The sequence below is a fragment of the Agrilus planipennis genome, unplaced genomic scaffold (genome assembly GCF_000699045.2).
Source record: "Agrilus planipennis isolate EAB-ADULT unplaced genomic scaffold, Apla_2.0 scaffold395, whole genome shotgun sequence".
Classification (NCBI taxonomy): Eukaryota; Metazoa; Arthropoda; class Insecta; order Coleoptera; family Buprestidae; genus Agrilus; species Agrilus planipennis.
The window spans coordinates 54,694-75,178 of NW_020439133.1; the positions used below are offsets into that span (position 1 = coordinate 54,694).

Here is a 20,485-nt window from a genome sequence, read left to right on the forward strand (position 1 = left end):
TATAGAAAACAAGCTGCATAGGAGCCTGGACAACTTTTAAAGTCAGTTGTGATAAATTCTCCTTTTCGTTACGCTCTCATCGGATATGGACCAAGTTTATTCATAAACTGTAGTAAAAGAGAAAATGTTAATCATAGTTAATTTCGTCTTGTTTGCCTCTCGTATTAAATTAAATTGCCATTTAGTCTACCGTAATGGACTCTACTGACATCAAATATAGGAGAATACAGTAGAAAACGTTTTTGAGTAGACGCCAAACACAACTATGCACTTCCAATAATGTCTTTAAATGTACGTAACCTCAGATTGAAGGTAATGCATGCTTTAAAATGTTCTTTAAAAGTTGAAGTGGATAAATAGATCAGTATCTGCTCAGAGTCCTTTATTTAGTCATATTTCCGTTGCAGAAAAGAAAAAGAATGAAAATAACGAACAGTAATTTCTTTTGCTATAAATTTTATTTGAAGGGGTTCTTTATCGGTTCCTATTCGATTCTAATTCTTTGATAAAATATTTCGCTATTTTAAATAGAAACTTCTTTCAGATTCCGTCAGTCGATACTTTTACTCGACGTTTCGCTGCTCGTGCTGACAGCTTTTCAGAAAGAATCTGATGCGTGAAGACGTTGGATGCTGTTTCTCAATTTGTACCTATTTATTTTGCCCCTTCGATGATCAGGTAAAAATTGAGTTATTAAATGGAAGCATATAAGTAAAGAAACGCCAAGTAATATCAAAAAGTCATCACAACATCATCTCAAAATGCTGGACCCATTTATTTGAAAGTTTGGCTATGATATTAGTTATCTTCTATCTTATAAGCAGCAGAATTCATTTTATTAGAATATTTATACAACTTCGAAAGAGAATAAGAAACTATTATGAAGTATTAAATATATTTCTACGAAAAGTTTTTATTAATTATTTCCGCAATACTTTCTACCACCAAGTTTAACTTCAAAGGTCGCGTTTTAATGAATATTATATTAATAGATAATTTAATTATCCTATTTCCTCATCGAAATCTCATTTTCTTCTTGCGTTAAAATGTCGAACGACCTAATTTAAATGTCCGTTGTCATGGTAACTACTTATCGTTGAAGTGTATACAGCGGTACTGGAAATGGGTAAGAAATTCAGAAAAGTTTTTCAATTTACCTTAAAACATCGACCAAGTTCTACGTAATATCCATTTTCGTTTCCATTTAACGACGCCTAATCCTATTCAGTAAGTAGAAATAACCAAGCTTATTAGTTAATGTATCTACTCACTTCATCAGAACGACAGACATGTAAACAAACAGCTAAAGTTTTCGAGGGATATACATAACTAATGCTGGAAGTTAAAATAGTTAATGCTTTAATGTCGCTTAAGTTTATGCACTATTATTGGTGTGTTGTCACACCAGCTAACGATTTTGGTTTACCATAATACAGCGAATAGCGTTAAGGTGCGTCAACATTTAAGCACGGACACGTTTGGGGCAAAACGAAAAGAAACAAATGCTTCGTGTAAGCTCGAGAATATGCCCGAAAGCTGTCCAAATCAAATAGGATTCTTTTGAAAGGACCGGCTCGAAACTGATAAAAGTCCGAAAAACCTTAGGACAAACCGAGGTAATTTTCGGAACCTAAGTTGCTCGTCTACAGCAGTCGAATCCGTTCTGCCTCGCTTTACCTCGAACGTGTTCGTGCTCGAACGTAAAGAACCTTTAACTTTACCCTAAAACTATCTAGATGTGGAGCACGGAAAGTACTGTCTATCGTACCAACAGCGAGGAAAACACAAAATGACAGAAAACTTCTCAAACTTCCTCCAAATAAAAAAAGAAAGTTGAGGTTAGAATCAATACGCAAACCAAGCTTGCTGTTTAGCTTAGTCAACTTGGAATGTAGCAGACTTGCTGGAAAGCACCTGTATGTAAATCAATGTTGACTTTTCTCGCAGAAAGGATTTCAATATGTCGCGAATCTGTATGTATTGATTCGTGTAACACTATCCCTCTATCTTCTTCACTAGCGCCTCATGTAACATAGCACACAGCTTTTATCTATTCAAATATTACTTACTAAGTTTGCCACTAAATCTAAAAGCTAATGGCATTTAAATATGTGACAATAATCCTACTTAGACATGTCAATACTCAGAATATTTGACGGTGATTTTCATCAAGAAAGTGCTGTCGCAGACGGTAATCGGGAAAAATTCCCCGTGAAAAAAACCTTCGAAAAAAAAACCCAGCAATTCCCCGAAAAAAGCCCGGAGAAGAATTCCCCCTGGGAAAAAAAATTAATAGCCTTAATTTATTATATCTATCTGTCAGAATAATGAGGAAATCGCTTAATACCTCTAAAATTTGGCTGTGTCATATTAAAAGGTTGTAGGTAACACATCTCAGAATAAAATTAGATTATTACTGCTTGATTTCTTTCCGATAGTTTATTAAACGTTAGAAATAAAAGTTATTTTATGATGTTTGAATACATGTTACTACTAAAAGCTCTCTTTATTACACCTAATAAATATATATATTTACATGTATTTGTATATAGAAAAAAACTATAAAAAAGAATGCATTTGCTTTATTATTTATTCCAATTCATCCGTTTTCACAAACTGCAATCTACTCTCAGATATCTATTCTTCTTACCGAAAACTGCCACAACATAATACGAACCTTCCGCAAACAACATAAGCATATAACTTTATGTTTATGTGTAAGATAATGGAACATTTACGAAACCGTATGACTGGTAAAAAAAAGCTCGATAAAATGTCCGCAAAACAGTAAAAAGTTCTGTTGGTATTGTAGCAGAACTTCCTCGCATTTATCCTTTGCAAAAAAAAACTTTTTGTAACGAAAATGATTAGGTAAACTTCACGTTTACATTATACATACGTAATATGCATATAAATACCCTTTATATCAGTTACGAAAAAGGATTTAAATAATTACAACAAAATGTTTTCTTGGTTGATATCATTTCTCCTATTACCAAGTCCTGGGCCGATTTCTATGGGTAATTTCAACAATTATCAAAAACATTGGGTTCATGGAGAAGTTAGCTTTTAGCGTCTTCTAATAATCAATGAAAGCTTTGCGTATATCAATAATACAGTCATCTCTTAGTCTAAGAATTTCGAATATTTTAACAATTTATCTTTTAACCCAAGGACACGAATAAAATTTGAACATTGTTAGACATATTTCGCATATAATAATAACAGATGATAGTTCAGGATTTCCTATCCTGAGATAATCTTCGCATTTTTTTAAAACTAGAACAGCCCACATCCTTAACTATTTGCGAACAGTGATCTAACTAGGTCTACCTCTACTCCTCCTAAATTATATTTCTGCCTCTAATATGTCTCTGACTAGTCCTTCATGCCTGAGAAGGTGTCCTACCAACCTATCTCGCCTATTTTTTATTAGGGTCTGCTCTCTTATTCTTTCTAATACTTCTACATTTCTTACCTTCTCTATCGGTAACGGTATCCTCATCATTCGCCTGTAATACTACATTTCGAACGCTTCTAACCTTTTCTTTTTCGCCGCTCTCACCGTCCATGTTTCGCACCCGTACATCGCCGCGCTCCAAACATACACCTTTAACAACCTTTTTAGAATTTCTAAATTAATCGTTCGCGAGCATAGAAGTGACTTTTTCTTATTTAAGGCGACTCGTCAACATTCTAATTAATAAGATACTTTAGTTCAAATAAAACTTTTCCACTACTTTATTTTATCTTATATTTATTCCTTTTCAACTAAAGCTGTAGTAAGTGGATTTACACCAATCAAAGCTTAATCAGCATACTAAACGTCAATATTATCAATCAAAGATCAAAACACCACTCAGTGCTGACCGAATTATCATAAGCAAAATCCAATGAATCGATATAAATGTAAACTGTAACACCATAATACTACGCCCTGGTGAGTACCTACAAATACAGACATAATTAGATAAGCTACAAGCTCAACAGTTTAACCGTACATTTCGTTAAGACCAAATTATTGCACATCAAAGTCGATTTAAAACCAAATAAGTACGTCTGAAATAACATCATTACTTATGGTTCTGAGCGCCGCTAGGGTTCGTCCAGGAGACAAACGATTACAAACAGACTTTTATAGTAATTTTATTGACCTAAGACAATGTAAATCGTTTTTGCCAGCATTACGTAACGCGATAAAACAAAATAAATCATAAAATAAAACATTGTTGGATTTATCGGTTTTCAAGTACAAAAACGTAGCTGGGACCTTAGGTATGCTATGTATGATATAAGGTATAAAACTACGTAACAAAAGCTCGCATCAGGTAGCAAAGTAAAACCAATAAAAATGAAATATCGAAAATGGCCTCTTAGAATTATACGATGGCGTACCACAACAACGAGACTAAATAACAATCTAATACAAGGCATATAAAAGAATTGTTGGCAAAACTGCTATAAATAGAAAATAGCCATTTCGCTAATGTTCGAGTTTAATTTCTTTCGTCTGGAAACGTTCGCTTATAATCGTGCCCGATAAAGGAGAAATACACCACCTGGCTTTGTATGAAACAATAAAAAAATTAATTGCTACGTATCGAACGCGTTCAACATTAAAGCGTTCTGGGAACTTTGTGATTAACTTTACATAATAGAGTTAAGGTGAACATCGACCAATAACCGCTAAAATTGCTTCAGAACCAACCTAGTAGTTTACTAGTTAAACTTGACAAAAATTGATTGATCAAACGCCCCTTGTTGTCAAGTTTATTGTAGATGCCTACAAAAAAAGCTAAAAGAGTAATTTTAGTTGGAAATTTAAAGGAATTCTGAACTGATAAATGATCCTTGATCGGGCAACAGTAAAGGTACAATACGAAACGAAACATGAACCAGTGGTTGGAAATATCATAGAAGCAGAAACAGGAGTAAAAGGTGGCAGAGGAAGGCCAAAATTAGATTACTGTTTACAAATAGTTATATGTGTTCTACTGCCTTATCAACCACGTAGTACGACGTATGACGATGATAAGAGAAACATAATAAAATAGTTAAGATCTTCCGTGGAAAGAGAAGGTTAGAAATGAAGAGGCTATGGAAGTAAATAGGAAATAGGCGAGATAGGTTGGTAGGACACCTTCTCAGGCATGAAGGTCTTGTCAGAGACATATTAGAGACAGAAAGGGGAGTTACGAAGAGTAGAGGTTGACCTAGATTAGATTACTGTTAGCAGATGGTTAAGGATATGGACTGTTCTTGTTTTAGAGAAGTACGATCTCAGAATGGAAAAGAATTGCGTGTCCAACAAGTCTTAGGACTGACTACCCTACGATATTGATATTTAAGTACCCACTACCCTATTTCTATGCTGATTTGATTATTCTAAAGCCTATATAAGTATTGGAATGTTTTCACTTCTTCTGTTGGCCGTTTATCATCATTTTTTCCTATCATCATCATCATTATAAGGTCGTCAGTCCTAAGACTGGTTGGACATGCACCTCCACCGTTTCCTATCCTGAGCTAATCTTCGCATTTTTCCAAAACTAAAACATCCCACGTCCTTAACTATTTGCGAACAGTAATCTAACCTAGGTCTAACTCTACCCTCCTAACTCCTGTTTCTACCTCTAATATGTCTCTGACTAGACCTTTCTGTCTGAAAAGGTGTCCTTTCAACCTATTTCGCCTATTTCTTATTGACTTCAATAGAGTCCTCTGTTCGCATATTCTTTCTTTTTTTCTCTATAAATTATTGTATTTCTTGTCCTATCTAATATCCTAATCTATTGGAAATTTGAATGAACGAAATTCTAAATTCCATGTAAACCCACCTAAATCTATATTTCAATATTTGATGAGAATCGATTTTCTATTTCCGCATCAACAAGAGAGAGACTTATACACCGTAAGGTTTTTATTTGGCGACCTCCCCCACTCCGATTTCTAATACGTATGTACATAAGCTGCTCGTTAAACCGAAGTTTGTTGAACGTGGGAAAATTATAGCGTAAAGGAAATGTGTTGGTGCTATCGAATAAACCGGATCTTCTATATTTGAAACGAACACAGATTGCTGTAAGGTAAATGCCGTCTTCTTGCCAGGTAATTATGCAGATCGATTCCAATATAAATTGGCTTAAGGGCAGCTGTAAGTCGTAGGCAGGAAATATTTATTTTTGTATGTACAATGGTTTCGATGTTCGTCAATTAGTTTTTTCTTTGAATGATTCCAAAACCAATCGAAAGTATGTATTGTTTCATTAGAATTCTTTAAAATACTCGCCTTAATCAATGTATTGGATAATTCTTTATGAAGTAATTGACAATTTTTAATTAAAATACAGTAAAATATTAATTATGGTCAACTTTGGATGATGCTACTATTGCGTCCATTACCTGTCGCAAATCGAATGAAAAATCGATCACAAAATTTTGCTCTTTCCATTACTGGAATCAAAAATTCTTATTTACTGTATTCTCATTCAAAAAATTATTTGACCTTCAAAGGACCTTAAAGTTAAATCTCAAGATTACATTCAAGGTCATCAATGATGAAAGCATGCAATGTTTACCTAAAATTTTCCCCGAAATAATTAGAACCAATAAAGGTATTTATTTCACTGTTTCAAGATAAAAGATTCGCCTTATCTGTCTGAAATTTAAGCTCAGTGTGCTTATGTAACATGATACGTATACGACAAAAACTGTCGCGTCGATAAAATGTCGATATTGGGATAATGGCTTCCCGCTCGCGAAGAAATTCACGCAGACATGAAGTCATTCTGCCTATTTTTCTTCCACGAATGGAAAATTTATATTGTCGAGTCTAAATAAGTTATTAAGTGGCTTATTTACCGATTCGCATTCTCGCTATATCAAAGCCGTAACTTATTGTAACGTTTACAATAGAACTTGATATTTATAACGCGCAATTTCCCTAACGTCATTTCTGTAGATTATTTTCAAAATGTCATAAAATATTCAATAGTATTTCCGATGGGAAATCGATCCCGAATAATAAACACCTTTTAGATTTGAAAATATTTATTTAAAGAAGGAGAAGCACGAAACAAATTACACTTATTTGTAAATAAAACCTTTGGCTAATAAGCAATTAAAAAATTTACTTACATTAAAATACTTGTGGCAGTAGTATGTCGTAATATTAAATTAGTTCTTTTACTGTCAATGTGCTTTGATTTCTACATATAATTCTAAAATCTAATATAGTAATTTCAACAATTATCAAAAACATTGGGTTCATGGAGAAGTTAGCTTTTAGCGTCTTCTAATAATCAATGAAAGCTTTGCGTATATCAATAATACAGTCATCTCTTAGTCTAAGAATTTCGAATATTTTAACAATTTATCTTTTAACCCAAGGACACGAATAAAATTTGAACATTGTTAGACATATTTCGCATATAATAATAACAGATGATAGTTCAGGATTTCCTATCCTGAGATAATCTTCGCATTTTTTTAAAACTAGAACAGCCCACATCCTTAACTATTTGCGAACAGTGATCTAACTAGGTCTACCTCTACTCCTCCTAAATTATATTTCTGCCTCTAATATGTCTCTGACTAGTCCTTCATGCCTGAGAAGGTGTCCTACCAACCTATCTCGCCTATTTTTTATTAGGGTCTGCTCTCTTATTCTTTCTAATACTTCTACATTTCTTACCTTCTCTATCGGTAACGGTATCCTCATCATTCGCCTGTAATACTACATTTCGAACGCTTCTAACCTTTTCTTTTTCGCCGCTCTCACCGTCCATGTTTCGCACCCGTACATCGCCGCGCTCCAAACATACACCTTTAACAACCTTTTTAGAATTTCTAAATTAATCGTTCGCGAGCATAGAAGTGACTTTTTCTTATTTAAGGCGACTCGTCAACATTCTAATTAATAAGATACTTTAGTTCAAATAAAACTTTTCCACTACTTTATTTTATCTTATATTTATTCCTTTTCAACTAAAGCTGTAGTAAGTGGATTTACACCAATCAAAGCTTAATCAGCATACTAAACGTCAATATTATCAATCAAAGATCAAAACACCACTCAGTGCTGACCGAATTATCATAAGCAAAATCCAATGAATCGATATAAATGTAAACTGTAACACCATAATACTACGCCCTGGTGAGTACCTACAAATACAGACATAATTAGATAAGCTACAAGCTCAACATTTTAACCGTACATTTCGTTAAGACCAAATTATTGCACATCAAAGTCGATTTAAAACCAAATAAGNATACAAACTCGACTGTATGTTATTTTTGTGTTTGTTGGTGGTCTCGTATAAATTTTATAGAAAATTAGTTGACTAAGATCGAAGGTGCTACGGCTATAAATGTCACAATATCATACGCAACCCTTATTTGTACTCTACGGAATGATCAATAAAATCAGCATGCATATCTTTTGTGCTTTTCAAAAATGTAAGACTTTCTTTTCAATCCAGTCAGTTACCTTTCAAGTTTTCGTGGAATACTAAAAACAGAACATCAAACATACCTTGTACGGTGGTAAAAGTATCCCACATTATTATTTATAAGGGTACCGGTTGTTGAACCTTTTATAAAAACCTTTTCGGCTTCCTATTATTTGGAAACCAAGTGAAAAAAAGTCGATAGGATTCCTGAAAGCATTGCCTCCCGATTCCATTAATCGTAACCGCACTGCCTTGTCTAAAAGACTAAAAAAAGGGAACAAGAATAAATGTTGCTCCATAAATATAGATATTATACATACAAGTACGGCAAAACGTTCACCTAGAACCTAGAAATTACACAAAATATATTGATAAAACTCAAAAACATCGAAAAATTGCATAGTGACACTGCCCATATATAACTAAAATTACAGGGATGTTATGAAGAATATCATCGAGTGATACATCAGGAAAATCTGGGTTTTTTATAATTCAATGCAAATGAAGGAGGATTCCAACGGGGAATATTTATGAAAACAAATACAGGGACACAAGGTTAAGCCATAAAAGGAACGTGCCCTACATGACTATCACTACACCCTCTAAGCTTCATCAGGAACCAATCCTACATCATTTACGTGAAGGAGCGGTGGCATTCCTAATTTCGGGACAACAGGTATAATCAGTACAAGAATCAGTCATCCTTTTCCGAAAGTTTTACCACGAAGGAACTCACAACAAAAACAAAAAGCTACAAACAAAATAATTACTTCGATTGTTAAGGATATTTTTAAAACTCTTTTAGAAGAAACAGACCAAAGAAAGAAAGCAAAAACACAATTTAAGATAGAAGAATCATAAGAGTAAATCTAGGTCTACCTCTACTTCTCTTAACTGTTTCTGCCTCTAATATGTCTCTGACTAGACCTTCATGCCTGAACGATATCCTACCAACCTATCACACCTATTTTTTATTAACTTCTATAGAGTCCTCTGTTCTCCTATTCTTTCTAATACCTCTTCATTTCTAACCTTCTCTATCAACATATTATCTTCATAACATACACCTTTAGCAATCTTTTTCGAATTTCTAATTTAACCATTCGCGAACATGGAAATGACTTCTTTTTATTGAAGGCGACTTGACCCTGCGCTATCCTCTGCTTTATATCCCTACTACTCCTTTCATCCTAACTTATCTGATTTCATAGATACCTAAAATCACTTTTTCTAATTATTCATCTTCTATCTTTACATTCGCTCTTTCCTTACTTTTTCTTCCTTTGCATACCAGCATTTTTGTTTTACTTTTATTTATTTTCATACAATACTGTTTTGTCAATATTGCATCCATTTAATTTAAAGCTACTTCTAACTCCTCCTTGCTAGATGCTAATACTGCTATGTTATCTGCAAGTCTAAGCATTCTAATCTGTTGTCCCTCTATATCTATCAGTGGTACTCATCTCCTACTTTTTTTATTAATGTTGTAACAACTTTCTCATCTACAGATTTATAAATATCAATTTCACAACGCTCTGTACATTTCTCTAATTTTTTTTATATCTGCTTCAATTATGAAACGGCGCATAGTCATGTCCCATTTACATTGGCACAATAGATATAAACGCTCTACAGAGATGCTGACAGTAATTTAAGCGTCAGGGTGCCCGCCTACCCGTTGTAACTGACGCAGCAACGCTTCAGCTTGTCTGCGAATTTTCCACGTTTTTCTGGACGTATTTTCTCTCTTCAGCGACCCCGAATGTCGGATAAAAAAAATTAGACGGATGACGATGCCGGAAACCGTTTGAATTCGAACGACTAGAAGCGGGTTATGCAAATCTTGTGCTATCCAACTGAGTATATAACCTAGCAAATCCAGAGGGATACACTGGACTACGGCGTTACATGAATAATTTATGTTGCCTATATGTAGGTACACAGATAATTGAGTAACTATTAAATAGAATATCTATTATGACCAGAAATGGCATTCGTCTTGCAGTTTTGTCTTCTTCTGTCTTGTTCCTGCACATACATCTAAAAAGCCAAGATCAAAGACTACCCTTGTTTGTTAATTATTTATATATATTTACGTAATCCTTTTATATTAGCTGTCAGCTTCTTATTTCGAATAACAAAATTATCAAAACAATATTTATTAGTATTTGTTCTTCCTTCGTTCGTTTGTTTGGATCCAATAAATATTATGAAATGTAAAGCCTTATGTTTGAGATTTTGGAATACAATACCGAATGTCCAAATTATACTTTAATTATTTATCCAGTTTTAAAAGATGTTGTGAGCAAAACCGCCTTTCACTCTTTTACCAAATAGAACTTCATATACAATCAATAATCAAAAAGGTAAACTCTTTTGAAAAATTTAACTTGAAAACATAATGTTTAAGTTATCACTTGCTATAACCCACATTTCAACTAAAATCTAAATTAGCAATAGTGTAACGTTACTATCGATTTTTAATAGGACTAGCGTTGGCCAAAAACGTAACAAATAAATAAGCAGAGCAGAATTAAAACTGATATACAAGGAGAATTTTCCTCATGCGCGATTCACCCACAGGAGTTACTCAACTGCATTTGGGGAATTAGCCACGTCAGCCAATGTTATTGTTGCCAAATATTCTGAATTCTATTTTAATAAATCGCTTCCTAGCAGTTAATGCAATTAAGCTTTTTGGGCCAAAACCGTGTAGAAACTTATTAGACAATACAAAACAATATCAAGACCCAATATTGATCTTGCTTTGCCGTCACTATTTCTAATAGGGGAAACATCATCATAACCACGTCAGTCCTAAGACTGGTAGGTCACGCAACTCCAATCTTTCCTATCCTGAGCTAATCTTCGCTTTTCCCACATACTTAACGATTTGCGAACAGTAATCTAATCTACCCGTCCTAACTCCCATTTCTGCCTCTAATATGTCTCTGACTAGACCCTCATGTCTGAGAAGGTGTCCTACCAACCTATCTCGCCTACTTCTTATTAACTTCCATAGAGTCCTTTGTTCTCCTACTCTTTCTAATTCTTATTCATTTCTAACCTTTTCTATCCGCGGTATCCTCATCATTCGCCTGTAACACCACATTTCGAACGCTTCTAACCTTTTCTTTTCCACCGCGCCTACTGTCCATGTTTCGTACCCGTTCAGCACCGCGTTCCAAGCATACACCTTTAACAACCTTTTTCGAATTTCTAAATTAACCGTTCGCGAGCAAAGAAATTACTTCTTTTTATTAAAGGCGACACGACCCTGCGCTATCCTACCAACCTATCACACCTATTTTTTATTAACTTCTATAGAGTCCTCTGTTCTCCTATTCTTTCTAATACCTCTTCATTTCTAACCTTCTCTATCCACAATATCCTCATAACATACACCTTTAGCAATCTTTTTCGAATTTCTAATTTAACCATTCGCGAACATGGAAGTGACTCTTTTTATTGAGGACGACTCTATTCTGCGCTATCCTCTGCTTTATATCCCTACTACTCCTTCCGTATTGACTTTTCTGACTTCCTAGATACCTAAAATCAGCCACTTCTTCTAATTTGTAGTCTCCTATCTTTATATTCGCTCTTTCCTTACCTTTTCTTCCCTTGTATTCCACAATTTGTGCTTTATTTTTATTTATGTTTCCTCTACTTCTCTTAACTGTTTCTGCCTCTAATATGTCTCTGACTAGACCCTCATGTCTTTGAAGGTGTCCTACCAACCTATCTCGCCTACTTCTTATTAACTTCCATAGAGTCCTTTGTTCTCCTACTCTTTCTAATTCTTATTCATTTCTAACCTTTTCTATCCGCGGTATCCTCATCATTCGCCTGTAACACCACATTTCGAACGCTTCTAACCTTTTCTTTTCCACCGCGCCTACTGTCCATGTTTCGTACCCGTTCAGCACCGCGTTCCAAGCATACACCTTTAACAACCTTTTTCGAATTTCTAAATTAACCGTTCGCGAGCAAAGAAATTACTTCTTTTTATTAAAGGCGACACGACCCTGCGCTATCCTACCAACCTATCACACCTATTTTTTATTAACTTCTATAGAGTCCTCTGTTCTCCTATTCTTTCTAATACCTCTTCATTTCTAACCTTCTCTATCCACAATATCCTCATAACATACACCTTTAGCAATCTTTTTCGAATTTCTAATTTAACCATTCGCGAACATGGAAGTGACTCTTTTTATTGAGGACGACTCTATTCTGCGCTATCCTCTGCTTTATATCCCTACTACTCCTTCCGTATTGACTTTTCTGACTTCCTAGATACCTAAAATCAGCCACTTCTTCTAATTTGTAGTCTCCTATCTTTATATTCGCTCTTTCCTTACCTTTTCTTCCCTTGTATTCCACAATTTGTGCTTTATTTTTATTTATGTTTTGAATTGTCAATACCGCTTCCATTTTATTTAAACCTATCTGTAACTCCCCCTTGCTAGATGCTAATACTACTATATCATCTGCAAATCTAAGCATACTAATCTTTTGCCCCTGTACATCTATCTCTACAGTTGTACTGTCTTTAATGATATTGATCGCGTCTTCGATGTATAGATTAAAAAGTAGCGGTGACAGTGTGCATCCCTGTCTGACTCCCTTCTTAATACTTACTTCTCTACGTTGCAGCCCCAGCTCTACAAATGAAAAAAAATCATGTTCTCTAATAGGGGAAACGTGATACAAAAATTGGGAAAGCCGTTGAATTGATTTGCTCTTAATTTTTCAGCCGGTATTTATACCAAATTAAAAAGCACATTAATTTCAAGAGAAACACTTCGGATTAGCTTTTTCAGAAGTTATTTTTTAACGTCCGAATTTTTTGGCACACACGCAGATTAAGGATGAAAGTTTCGTTTTGTATAACGTGACGCGGATGAGGAGCAATTACGTGCATGTATGTATACGGACATATTTGTGTGCTCGTGATTATGACATTGTGATTTATTACAAAAGATCGTTTCGTTATAACGCACCGCGTTATCAAGGCCAAATAAAAATAGAAAGACTGGAAAAGGTTTCTGGCTGCTACGACGCAAGGGGAAATTGCGGAAAATCGATTTTACAGATATTTGGCGACCAATATTGTATGCACTTCAGAGACAAATTAAACTGATTGCCTTCAATTCAATTACAACAATGACAATAATGACAAGAAAAGAGACTGCCTGTACCGAGTGTTCATAACATTTCTACCATGAATCCTTGTTGATGGGCATTTAATCCTAATCCTAACTAATGTAATAAATGCGAATGTGATTTGTTTGTTTGTCGGCTTTTCACTCTTTAACTGCTCAACCGATTATCATGAAATTTTGTACATGCATTGTCAGGGGCACAGAAAAGGATATAGAGTACCTTTTATCTAGAAATCCGGACAGACAGACACACGAGTGATCACATAACGATTCCGTTTTTCGGACATACGGAACCCTAACCCGAGAATCAACCCAACATTGCAGTTGAAAATAAAAACATATTCTCCCAGACATTCAATCTGCAAATATAAATTTTTTACGCACAATATTGTTTTGTTGAAGGATTTACCCCGTTGTGTTCAGACCATACGCTTCTCGTTAATTTTCCTGTAATCTATAAGTAATGAACTATTTTTTGTATTTTTTTTAAATTTTAACTTCAGTAGTTTCGCAGATAAGGGAGCGGGGGGAATGATCAATTTTCATTTATTTTTTTCAAATAACTAAACCAATTTATTTTAAAATTATAAAAAAATATATTTGAGACCCTTACAACAAGCGCACTCATTTGATGTGTCACATGGTACAGTTTGCAAAATTTTAATTTTTAAATGCCCCACCATTCGAAATTAATTTATTTACGTTATGCCATAAAGGTTTCGTTTTTCATTCGGTATTAAGTATTGAATACCTTAGTAAGTATGTACCTTGTCTAGCATTTGATATTCCTCAGTTAACAGTCTCAGACTCTTTTATTCTTTATCCACTTGATCCAAACTTTTCATAATAAAATAAAGGTCAAACCTTTCGTTATCGTTTTTATTGCTTCAAAGTCTAGAGTGATATACTTATAACCTCTTGCTTTCTTGTTGTATTGTGTGGAATAAAAACGTTTGAAATGTGTGCTTCTCTGACATTCGTCTTTATTTTTCCAATAACATGGAAGATGATTGTAAATAAATTTACCATATAAGAACTAAACGGCTTTTATTTCATAACGCAGGCAAAACTAAATAGAACTCGAACAGTTCAAACATCTGACAAAGTGCCAAAGGTCAACTGGGATTGGAATCCAACGAAATCGATAATCCAGTGCCGGAATCTTAGATGGCATTTTCATATTGACCATGACTACGAACGAAATTTTAATAAAGCAAACTCTTAGAAATAAGGAGCCAATCTGAAAGAATATTCTCAATTATTAACGCTCTAATTGAGAAAAAAACAATTAGCTTTTAATTAAACTTTATATTAAGAATTTTGTAGGTTGTTTTTTATTCAACGAGTTGACTTAATTTCAATTTCGATTTAGATACAGAAAAATTAGTAAGAAAGTTTAAGAATTTTTTCAGATCTACGGAATATTCAGGCTTCGCATCGTAAAACCAGACAATTAGGAATATTTCAAACTACCTACTAAAACTTCTCCCCCGTAACAAAGTTAATAAATAATTCATCATAGAAACAATGTTATTTCAACTTTATATATAAAGAAGGTAACTATTACAAGTATTTAATAGCTCCAATAAAGCTGTCGAAACGTCTAGACTCTGGAGTATAAAAATCTTGTCTTGGTGTCTTGCGTTGAAAGTCAAGACAATATCAAATACCTGCAAGATGTTTTTATAAAACTATAATCAAGATAAAGAAGTCAAGAAACTGTTTTTGTCAAAATCACTTTCTCAAGGGCTTCCGGCGTCGCAAAATGAAAAATAAAGTCACACAAAGACTTCAGAACTATCTTTTACAAAATTGATCTAGTGGCTTCGCAGTTTTGAGGCAACAGACCAATAGGCAGACTTTTCCTTTCGAAATGAACTTATGAATGAAAAATTGGAAAATAATTAGTAAGCTTACAGCACAGTCTAATTATTTTCAAACAATAATTTAAATTAAATGAAAGCTGCATTAGAACATATGAGGGTCAATCTTTGAATGAGACAATTAAAGAACATAAAAACAGTTTTATAAATAGAAACATAAAGTTTAATTAAATTAAAAAAATATTCGTTCATTTTTTTTTAGATTTATAATTAAACAATGCTCCAGCGGGATGAATTTCCCTTTCTTTTAATTTTAGTTACAACAACTGGTTATAGAGTATCTAACGACTAAAAAATTTAAAAATAAACCACAAATTAAAGCGCAATTAGTTTGGTAGAAGTTGAAACATACGAAAAATCATGGACCAATGATTCGATAGCATACACACGATTTCTTTTGTACTGATCCTTTCTACAACGGGCTTTATACTGGAACGTATTGTATGCAAAGTCAGATATGATTTACTTTAGAAATCAATGTCTCGACGAAACACACAATCAAGGTTCATCAGATTCTGAGAGACCTCTACAGACTATGTCGATGACAATAATTTCAGAACAGCCTTTATTATATTCTGTTTGCAAGTTAATACATTAAAATATTTTGTTTCGTTTAACGTAAATCAAGATTAAATTAACACGTTAGCATTGTGTACCCTCAATTATATTCTCTGAGTGGTTTGTACTCATTTCTACCAACGTGACCCGCGTGTTTTAATTTTCTGCGCTCGATTGCTTTCATGATATCTGGCTGGAATTTCATACCCCCTCGGGATATTCGATGGATTCGGAGATAAGCTTACATTTGGAAGCATGGATTTTCCATTCTGTCGCCTTTGCTTAAGTTATAACCCATACGCTTACAATCTTCGTACAAAATCTAACAACAATACTTTTCGACTTGGGTATTCAACTAATCTTATTAAACATTTGCGAAAGTCAGCACATGGATTACTGCGATATTATTTTGGGATTATTACAAAAGGACATTTTTTTATCGGATCGTGTCATGTTGGGGTAGCAGGAGCCAAAGCATCATAAAATCGACCGAAAAACGAATCAAAATATATACAGACTGAAACAACAGTCAGAAATATTGTACAAATAAAAAAACACCGTAACTACAGGTAGAATTTGAGTCCTGAAAAAAGTTGTTAAAATTATGTCCTTTTGAATAAAGTTGTATCCCTTTTTATGGCATTTAGTTATAAATTTGTATTTCTTAAAGGAATATGAAGCCGAAAACCTTAATGCTTAATATTGCCCGAATAGAAAAACTTCGTCTGTGAAAAACTGATACTTCATGTATTTTACTTCATGATTTTTTGCTTGATTTCGTTATGTACTATTGCCTATCTCCCCCTAGTTGATGTTGATCTGATTTTGCCTTCAGCTTTTTTCACCGCCCGTTTGAATTTCATTTAAAATTGTGCTTCTGATGATATATATTCGAATCCTAGACAGAAAAAGATTCTTTGCATAGCTTTTCTCAATATTACCGATAACCACTGATATGTTCCAGCAAAACTGAAAGAAGATTAATCTTTAAGCCAGCGAAAGTCTTCAAAATCACAAATAACTGAATAGCGTTAATGTTAATAATTGTAAAGATATTTTTATTATTAGTATTATCAGCATTAGTTGCTGCATATTCAATTTTGTAAATATTTTATTAATTGATTATATAACATAAACCATTATTGACAGATCCATATGGTAATATATAATAATTGGGTATAATAATAATATAACAGATTTAACCTAATTTTGTCCACTGAAAATTGCAATTAGAAATTTACTAGCATTAGGCGTAAGGACAAATTCAAGGTTTTTAATTCACCATTTTTTTCCCTCTTAATTTTTTATGCGGTCCAATAAGAGTTACAGAACCCTAAAAATAACTATAATCCTTTTGTATTAGAAATAAACATAAATTCCTGTTTAATATTCAGCAATATACCTATTCTTAACAAGACTGTATTGTAGTTTTCCAAAAAAATGCCCAAATACTACCTGAACTATAATATGTAGGTAGACACATATACGTATATGATGTGGTTTATTATTAAACTATAGGACATAAGTACTTTAATTTTTATAATAGTAGGCTTTATTTCTCGTACAATATTCATCTTTTTCGGTACATAAATAATGTAAACGCTTAGAAAACTAATAGTACAGTGACTAATGCGGAAAAAACATAAACTGAATAACACCAGACAAATAGTAATTTGTGTCCTAAAAGAATATAAATCTTTTATCGACGCTAAAGGAATGAATAAGGCTGTAGAACAGATTCGACCTATTTTTTGATCAATTTTTTATTTTCATTCATGGTCATTCTTAGGTCCTGTTACGCATTAATGGTCGCCTACTCTCAATTGACTTATTAATGACAAACCTCTTCGTGGTTTAGCAAAAAGTTGTCCACATTTATTTTGAGTAGGTACTACAAGTTATTTAGCAGAATTTCTTTTTTAAAAAAAGTTTTACCAAAAAGCAACGTATATGGTTGATTCTAACCAGATCGAGACGAAAAACATATACTTAAAAATTGTTTTTCTGTTTTCGCAATAATTGATATAAGTTACGAAATTTTGCTCCAATAACAGCAAATGATAGGTACTTAGGTACTTAATCAAATAATTTACATACACTTCCATATGCCTTCGCATTTTCATTTTCATACTTCTCCTCGTTGTAATAATTTATAAAATTAGATTGTAAAACTGTAATTATTTATAACTAGTAAGTAACGAGGTATGCAAGGTGTCCCAACCATAATTAAAACATATCATTAACTTGGTATGATACAATTGTAGTGAAACTGCATGTTCAATAATTTACAGAAATAGAAACCACAAATAGAGAAGTTTCACTTTTAATCAAAAACTTCGACGAACTCATGTTGTCCTGATTGGTCGTCATTGGTTGGAGTGGATGGAAGGACCTCTGAAGAAACTCGCCACTAGTCCTAGTGAAACGTAAGGATGCAACTCCAACCGAAAACGGCCTTTAGAATCAGGATAGCATCAGTTGACCAACTGGTCGCGAAAGCTTTTACCAACCTCGACGAATTTGTTCTTCTAGTTCACGTCCGTCTTGGTCGCAACTTTGTCGCTCATTGGAAAGCAGCTTCAGAAATAATTCCACATTTAATGTTCTTAATAAACTTAAAGAAGATTGTTATTAGATGATTCTTCCTTTGCTTCGCTTAATTGTCCCATAATTACAAGTAGTATGGGCAAAATTTGGGAAAATCTACAGGATGTCTGTACTTCGAAGAAAATAACCCTTTGAACTTTTTCAATTGCGTAATGTGTCACAGATTTTAAACTGTGTTACATTTCCTATTGCAAAGAAAAGAGATAAGGAAAATTCAAAGCTTTTCCCAAGGTGCCATCCCGATATAAAAAGAAATCCTAACCTCAAGGATATTATCAATAATTCTAAGCCTATTTTATTTTTTATTTCATATAATATTGAGTAAAGGGGAAGCTTTTGAAAGCTCATGGCCCTCCATAATAGATTTGCTAAATGAAGCTTCATTGAAAAGCTGAAAATGCCACGTCGGCATAGAATGCAATTTATTGTGCGAGGAAATGCGTTTTCCCGTGGAGAGGCATTACTGGCATGCACTCGGACCGATACCGGTCACAAACTACATCGGAAAATCTCACTCACCAGTAACACTGAGCAGCGACATCATGCGGTCATAGTTCCAGGTGTTCTGACGGTGAAGCGTTTTCACAATAACAACAATAATATTAAATCAACAGTTTCATTTACGGCACATTTGATCGTCATTACGCAAGACGTTTCTTCGTTTGTTTTTGTGTTACACGGAAAACTGTCACAAGACCGATCGCGACCGTGCAAGCACAGCCACCGTGGATCGGCTGACGAGCGCCACTGTCGTAGCCGGCGCCATCAACAAGCAGCGGCTCAATCGGCAGGCGTCGTGCGCGATTCAACGTCGGCGTCGCGGCGTCCTCCGTGACGTCATCTCTATGGCAACACCCTCTAATCAGCGCGGGTACCACCACCACGGCCAACCGTACTTATATTGTAGTATTACTAACCGAGTGGAGTGAACCACCGTGTCAACTATTTACAAGTGAACCTCGCTTCGGTACAAATGAGCATCAGAAAATCCTATCGTTATCAACCGGAACTTGCCAACCGATATCGACAACGGAAACCGACTACGAAGTCGGATATCTAATCGCTTAAACGCAAAATGTAAATAGGGCTTTAACGACGGAAATTTATAGGGAAAATTATACCTACTGGCGTTCTGCATTCGATATTGCAATACCTGATTATAATTTTGTCACTGTTGGGGCGATTTAGAAAGATGTATGGCCAAAAACAATAAAAAGTAGATCATAACATCCAATAAAATGCTTTATCTTCAAAAGATTTAATTCAAAGAGAGTGCCAAGTTATATGCCTACTAATATTATACAATACTGATAAATTAGTAAAGGCTTTCGCGGTCGCTTGGTGAACTGATGCTGTCCTGACCTTTAGGCTTCCTAACGTTTCTCTACCAAGACTAGCGAACTTCGTCAGAGGTCCTTCCATCTCCACTAATCTCTCTCATCTAATCTCTTTTCTTTATCCCTTATCACTTGCATATTCTTTCGCTTACGAAGTTATTTCTTTAACTGCTTCCTCTATGTCTATATTTTGTACTCTCCCGTCCTCTCCTTCTTGTTTATAGTATGCATAATATTAATATGAAAATTAATTTTCAATTTTTTACTCAATTTAATGAGAAAAAATTTGTTGTTGTCTTCACGTCCTCGCCGGGAATCGAACCTGGGATCTTTGGCTTTACACACCAATGCTCTGACCACTAAGCTACGAAAGATAACAACAGCTACATTGGTGAGTAAAGCCAAAGGTCCCGGGTTCGATTCCCGGCGAGGGTGTGATGACAGCAACAAATTTTTCCTCATTTACTTGAGGTAATTTA

The 20,485-nt window shown here is 34.3% G+C and overlaps 1 protein-coding gene across 1 annotated transcript in view; it reads right to left on the reverse strand.

The window, feature by feature from the left end:
- Nucleotides 1–19,603, reverse strand: part of LOC108743074 (protein unc-13 homolog A-like) — a gene marked incomplete at its 3' end in the record, with an annotated part of 50,873 nt that extends 31,270 nt beyond the window's left edge. Inside the window, exon 1 of the mRNA XM_025977766.1 lies at nt 19,189–19,603. Within this exon, the coding sequence (XP_025833551.1) occupies nt 19,189–19,213 (25 nt within the window). The remainder of the gene's footprint in view (nt 1–19,188) is intronic.
- Nucleotides 19,604–20,485: the final 882 nt, after the last annotated feature.